The 7440-nt window shown below is 34.6% G+C and overlaps 1 protein-coding gene across 1 annotated transcript in view; it reads left to right on the top strand.

Moving 5' to 3' along the window:
* Nucleotides 1-3352, top strand: part of ADSS2 (adenylosuccinate synthase 2) — a 40297-nt gene extending 36945 nt beyond the window's left edge. Inside the window, exons 12-13 of the mRNA XM_024754466.1 lie at nt 654-803; nt 2214-3352. Coding sequence (XP_024610234.1) covers nt 654-803; nt 2214-2266 — 203 coding nt within the window. The 3' untranslated portion in view covers nt 2267-3352. The remainder of the gene's footprint in view (nt 1-653; nt 804-2213) is intronic.
* The last annotated feature ends 4088 nt before the right edge of the window (nt 3353-7440 follow it).

The following is a 7440-nucleotide window of genomic DNA, read 5'->3' on the forward strand; positions in this document are numbered from 1 at the left end:
TGGGGAGATTCTGAACTGTGAGTTCTCAGCAGGCAGTACTCCCATAGCTGGGGAATGAGTGTCTGAATCCTAAAGAGGGAAATCTGGACAGTGTACCATAGCATCCACCATACTGTCTCTCGTCAAAGAAACTGTTCTTGTTTTAGCACCCTTTCGGTTTCTATTAGGGAATACAGAGAAACTGGTTAGGTGACATAATGAAGAAAACTTCCAGCAAAGCCTGTGTATACATTCACAAAAACAATAGATTTCCCAGGTGAGGGCAAATATGCCAACCTTTTCTGTGAGATTGCTGCCATTATACAGATCCACAATCCCTAATCCATAGTGTGGAAATCTAAAAAGCTCTAAAAATTGAAAGTTGTGAATTTGGCACCAAAACTATTTGATGGCAAAACCTGACTTGAACTGATGTTATTAGAACTAATAATCTACCCACTTAGAGTGGATAATCCTGTTGCTGCAGAAATATGTTGGATTATAAAATACTAGATGGTGCACTGTTTTACCTCTCTAAATTCTGAAAAATTCTAAATTCCAAAACGTATCTGGCCCTAAGTATAAGAGATTGTGAACCTATGATATATCAAAAAGTTGCTTGACAATAGGCAGTGCACACCATGGACAAATATACTTATTCCTTTAACTTTCAGCAAACCAAGAAGTCTTAAATAAAGTTGAAGTTCAATATAAGACTCTCCCAGGATGGAACACAGACATATCAAATGCAAGGGCTTTTAAAGAACTACCTATTAATGCACAAAATTACGTTCGATTTATTGAAGATGAGCTTCAAATTCCAGGTAAATATAAATATTTTATGAAGAACTATCTTTTTCTACTTTTGACTTAACTGTCTACTTTTGAAATAGGATAAAAAACAGATTATTACTTTATAGAGTGCTCACGATTTGCCCAAATGCCCAGGAAAATATAAAATAATTTTATTCCCTAGAGTAAATATAATCATCTTTCTCTAATCCTTCATGTGCCTGAAGATAAGAGCTTACCTCTCGCCCTTTTTGACCCTGCTTTTAATTCTCTGTCAGTCTGTTTTTTACCCTCTGACACTGATTCTTATTCCTTTCTCCCTCTTAATAACAAATCCTTTTTGTCTTTACCACCACCAGAAATGGTTTTTGGTATTTTCCATTTCGGGTTAAGCCACCCTTGAGAGTTGGGGGAGTTTCTTGACCGGATATTAGGAAATAATAGGTATATAAAATAGGAAATCCAATTTTAAAAAATATAAGAATAAAACTTTATTAAAAAACAAATGTAAGCTGGCCAAGGAGTTAGGCATAACCAAGTTATGGCCATGACTCATTATGTGAAATCTTTCTTTTAAAACATTGCTTTTTTCCTTTTTCCTTTTTTTTTTTTTTGCACTGTTAGAGATTTCAGAGACAAAAAGTGAAGTGAGTGGGAAGTATCCTCTGTATAAAATCTGTTATGCACTTAATCTGATTTTGTATTTTTCGTTATATTTGTGGTTCATCTCCAAACATGAATCTTGTTTTTCCTTATTGCTAGCTGTCTTTCCCAGCTTGAGATCAAATCTTGTAAGCATGTCTGCTCACTGCACTTAGTCAACATCTTTTGAAACATAAACAACAATGAATTTAACAATGACATCTGTAAAATTCCATAAAGGTTTACCCATGTGGTGCAGACAATTAGAGATTCCCCTAGACTGGTACAGTAGCCAAGTTCTCAGGCTGTGCAAGTGAAAACAGTATTCTTTTCCAGATATTTCTACTTTTTGTGAGTTATGAAAGTTAGAGTGGTACTTCAGTGGCCTCTTAGTATCATCCATTTATCAAAGATGCTTATCTTTTCTAGTTAATTAGGAACTTGATGAAAGGTTCTTTAATCAAGTTAGGTCTCTGATTAAAGAACTTTTAGGTTCTATAGGTCTCTGCTGGTTTGGGCCAGTATTTTACTATACTAATCATTAGAAATTGAATAGTTGTAAATATTGTGCAGTGAAAACAGGAAATGGTAAGGCAGACTACCCTGTGCTGAATGTTGACTGCACATTCTGTTTAGAAATTGGCGTAATCTGCTAATAGAGAAAAAACGATAGCAAAAGATGCAGTGGGGAAAAGTGAATGGTGACATTGAGAAAAGTGTGGGATCTTTTAATCTCAAAGATTGAACATTGTAAATGAATTAATACTATTCTTATACCATTTTTTTTTTTCCTCTCCCAGTTAAATGGATTGGTGTAGGTAAATCCAGAGAGTCTATGATTCAACTCTTTTAAGGATTTCCAGTGATGCAAGAAACACTCCTTGAGAGGGGGGGAAAGGACTTTGTTAAATATTTCATTTATGATCTACAAATTTCAAGAATAAAGACACTGAAGTGAGTTTTAAGCCCTACAGTTGTCTCCAGTCTTGTAAGATGGATGGCTGGTGTGGAGATGCACTTCGGCATTTTCCAGCGTCAGCTTCCTCAGCTGGCATAATTGCCGAATCATTTGTTGCTTCTGCTGCTCATGTTGCCACATTTTCTTTTAATGTTTAGTAATACTATGATCGATGTTGTTTGAAATCTAACAGAATTGCTTTCAATGTAGTTTTTCTTCATTATTGTTATTGTGTTCATAGGTTTTACCTCTATTGAATGGTAAGAACAATTAATGCAGTTTTGCACAAATATTTTTACATTCTGATCATTCAGTTCTGTCATTGTAATCTTCGTTGTTCAAAGAAAATAAGAGAGGAGTCCTGTAAACGTTTGTAATGCTATCAATTCTGTTTAAATTGTGAACTGTTTATTTTCTGCTGAGACCATTGCAAATTTGAGCTTTGGTGGTGGGAGGGGGTTATATTCATGGGTCCTTTAATTTGTACAGAACACAAAACTTATTTCTCTCTGTAAATTATTTAACGCATTGAACATTTAGTTAAATGTTCAAAGAGACAAAGTGTTCCCTAAAACAGCAGTTGTAATGTTAAAAAAAAATTAGTCATTAAAAGATCTGTTGTGATATTTGGTGGATATTTTTCTTTAATTTCAGAGAATTCTGAAATGTATAGCTTTCTTTTTTTATCTTACCATTATTTATAAGTCAAGTGGACTGTATTTCAGCATTGTGCCTGCCAATATGCCTACAGAGTCATCTATAAGTGTCCAAATGAACCCAAATTGCTGGTCATAATGTTGATCATGCCTTTATTTCTTCTTGAAAAAAAAAAAAGAGGTGTTATTTTGACTATTTGGCTTAACATATTGTGTTGTAGATTATCCTTCAATGAACTATTTTAAATGTTTAAATTAGGTGCCACTTAAATTTATTTTATTATACCATCAATAGCTGATTAAAAAGAACCAACTATTTCTAGTATGTTTTGTGTATTGTATTTTTGTTCTGATAAGAGAAGTAATAGTAATACGACTAGTATATGTAAGAAAGAGTTTTATCTTTATAGTCTGTGGGGGTAAGGTGAGGAGAGATCAAAAACAGAATCTTTGAAAGGACCTAAATGTCTTTTATCTTCACTTGATATATTTTTATTAATAATTAGTTTTTAAAGTCCATTATCTTGGCTATAAGCGTTGCATTATTGACACACATTTTTAGTAATGGTTCAGAAGCAAACGTAAAGAACCCCCTCTTCAAGTCAGGAGTGGTCTTATTTTTGTACCAAAAGAGTGTAACCTTCCTATTGATGTTGATACACATTTACGTATTTTTGACCATTTTGAGTGATTCTCCTGTTTCTCTTTAAAAGTGAGCTGTTTGCTGATTAAACTGGTTGAGAGGATCTGTTCTTCAGATACAGTTCAGTCTTTAAAATCATAGACAACTGTATTAAAATAATCTTTGTTGAGCAGGTATGTATGCCAGGTATTAGGTATGTGGGTGACAAGTACACAGTCTTTCTAAAGTTTATTGTAGTTAGGACATCATGCTGAACACACATATGCCAGGATGGAAAAGAACCAGAGTGCTGTGAAGGAGAACCTAACCTAAATTTGGAAAAGGTCAGAGAAGGCCTTCAGTAGAAATAGCACTGAAACAGTCCAAAAGGATAAGTGGCCGAAGTACACAGTAGTCCATATGCAAAGACCCAGAGGCTGGAAATAATTTGGAAAGTTTGAGCAACTGAACAAAATAAGTGAGGGGCTGCTGAGGCTGCTGAGGCTAATGAGGTTGGCAAGAAAAACTGGGAGGAAGGTGATGCCAAACAACCAAACCATGTTTTGTATGAAAGAAGAGGACTACAGGCCAAAATGTATACATATGCTTCAGGAGGCATAATGAGAGCACGGAACAACCACTGAAAACAAAACTCTGAATCGTGAAACTTCGTAGAAGGGAAATGAATGACAGAACAAGATATTTCAGTGGGGAGAGGACCTATTTAGTATATATGTTTTATATGTTAATTGATTAATATAGTTGAATGAAGATGTCAGTCCTTCACAAATGCCATTTAATGCCATTCCAGTCAGAATTGCCATGGTGTTCTTTGTAACTGGACAAAGTTATACTGAAGCTTAGGTGAAAAAACGCATGTGCAAGAATTCCTAAGATATTTTTGAGAAAGGAATGTGTTGAGAGAGGAGGTTTTTACTCACCGGATATTAAAACAGTATAAAGCTACTATAATCAGAGTGTGTGATATTGTCATGGGAAAGAACAGATACGTAAGGGAAGTGGACTAGGCATTCCAGAAATAGATGCAACGTATATGGGAACCTAATATAGGCATTTCGTTTCACTGGGAAAAGAATACATTAAAAAGAGTGATAGCAAAACAATCTCAACATAAAATAGAAATTTATGATAGAATAAAAATCTAAATTATAAAAGTTTTAAGTAATAATATAGGAAAATATATAATCTTAGAGCCTTCTAAAGAAAAACAAGAAACTTGTTTTTGTTTGAAACAGATCTGACCAAATTAAAAGTTTTAAAAATACTATGAACAAAATTTTAAAAGAAAAACCAAAAAACTGAAAAAACAAAAGTAAAACTTGGGGAAAAAAATATTTCAACACATATAAGAGCTGCCTCAAATAAGAACATGACAACTAATAGAAAGATAAGCAAAGCTTTCATTTGGGAGGCTTCTGGTCTTAAGCTCTGTGAAAATGTGTCTTTGATAATTCCCTCTACTCCTAATTTTTTTTTGTTGTTGTTGTTCTGTCTCTAGAATGCTTACTAGTTAGATGATGGACCTGATTTGTTACTCTATGTCTTTTTTTTTTAAGTCATTTTATTTGCTTTTCGATTCTCTATAGAATATTTCAGAATTTTTTCTAAATCCTGTCAAATTTTTAATTTTTAGCAATCATTCTTAATTTCCAAGAGCTTTGGAAAGATTGCTTTTTCATTTTTATGGATTTAATTATTTTGACCCATCTCTTGTCAAATGATAAAGCAATTTTTTTTAGCGTGTTTTAGGTTCTTTTCTGTTCCCTGAATTCCCTTTCCTCTGGGATAATTTCTTCTGTTTTGTTTATTTTGGTCTTTGTCTTTCATGTTGTAGTATTTTTTCAACTCTCTGGTGATCCTTGGTTGGCTGTTCACAACTAAGACTATGACAGTGGAGATATATGTATATATACATGTGTGTATGTGTATATATATATATATATATATATATATATATATATGTGACAGTTTTATTGGGGGGAGTTTTTTAACTGGTAGACTTCACTTTGGGGTGTTGAGTAAAGAACCAACTACTATGCTGGGGGGTCCCTAGGGAACAGAATGTAGGATTCTTTCCCTTGGGATCATTTCATTTCTTAGAGAAGAACCTCTAGCATTTTGCCCAGGGAGTTGATGCCTAGTTGCCAGGCATTCTTCTTGTCAGGATAGGGATGTTAACTCCTGTATCTAGACTTTCAACTAATCTTTCTTTTTACCAGCCCCACATCTCACTACAGCGCTGTGTCATATCTGGGGTTCTGCATCCAAATCGCCTTCCAGGTCTGTGATGCCAGTAATCTTCCTACTTAGCTACATCCTCAGATGCTGCTGCTGCTTTTTTTTTTCCAACAGTGATGCAGTTATTGGGTGGAGGCAATTATATTCTTACCTGGTCCCACATAAAACCACTGGACTAAATGTGAAATGGTTTGCCAGCACCAGCAACAAGACTTGTAGTGGGGCATTAAGAACAGGTGACAAGTCTTCTTAAGGCTGATCTTGATTCCCTGCCCTAGGCTGACCAACTTAATCTGAAAAGAATTTGCAACATGTAAATATTTTAGGATTGTAGCCGTCTGGATATATATAGTTCTGTTACCATTATTTCAGTCTAAAAGAGCCACTTAAGAATGCCAAATGTTATTTTGTTCAAATGCCATGGTTACTTTAGTTTAAAAGCCTTTCTTTCAAAGCCACCTCTCTTCACAACAGTAATGCTCTGGCAGTGAATTAAGTGGTCTAGGATTCGATGAAACTGTGGCTAATTTCTGGTCCCCATCTGGAATGTAAAACAAATTAATGATTTATTTTAAGACTACTTAATTTTAACACACTGTCCTTTCAACAGCAATTGTGTGCAATAACAAAATAATTTACAGGATTTAAGACAAAGGAATGTATTTAAAAGATGTGGAAAAAAAGGATTTAGAAGGTTATTTCTGTGGTTCAATCTCTGATTAAGAAGCATATTATTGGATTATTCCAAAGTGTAAATAAAATGAAATAAATCATATAAATTTGCATGCTTACATTCTAATTCTAGACAACCCCCTCAACCCTTTAAGCCCTACATTATAAACAGGCCACTTTGTATCAAACTGCAGTTGTAACGTCCCTAAATTCATACCCAACGGAGTTCCCTCATGTCTTATAACCCCTTGTCTACAGTCACCAGCGGTTCTGCTTTTTGGAGGTTTCTTAATGTTATGTACGGGCACAATGCTAAATTATACGGGTATCTCAATTCTATTAGGTAGATACTATTTTTATCCTTTTTGCACATGAGAAAACTGAAGGTCAGAGAGTCTAAGGGTCACACTGCTACTGAAAGAATATATTTTATTTTGGAAGAATGAGGTTTTTGAATTATTTGGCACCAGGGTGCATAAAACAAGGGCAATTTTCATCTGAGGGGCCATCTAACCCTTCCAGGCTATTAATTCTCTGAGGACAAAGTCTTCATCTCTTCTACCGTGTCTTGCACATAGTCAATGCTTAATAAATATTTCCGAAATAAATAAATGAACCCTATGTGCTGAGAAAGAATTTTACTGAGGAAGAATTTCTTAGGCAATAACCATGATCTGTCATAATCTATACATAATCTGTTCTTCAACTATTCCCAAAAGAGATAAGAACTGCACATGAAATGCAAATCATTGCTAATCTAGACATAAGCTCTGCCCTTAAAATCTGATCACAAAGACTGGTCAATGGATAAGATAGAAACAACCTTACACCTTGGGCTTCCCTGGTGGTGCAGTGGTTGA

The sequence above is a fragment of the Neophocaena asiaeorientalis genome, unplaced genomic scaffold (genome assembly GCF_003031525.2).
Source record: "Neophocaena asiaeorientalis asiaeorientalis breed wild unplaced genomic scaffold, Neophocaena_asiaeorientalis_V1.1 scaffold524, whole genome shotgun sequence".
Lineage (NCBI taxonomy): Eukaryota > Metazoa > Chordata > Mammalia > Artiodactyla > Phocoenidae > Neophocaena > Neophocaena asiaeorientalis.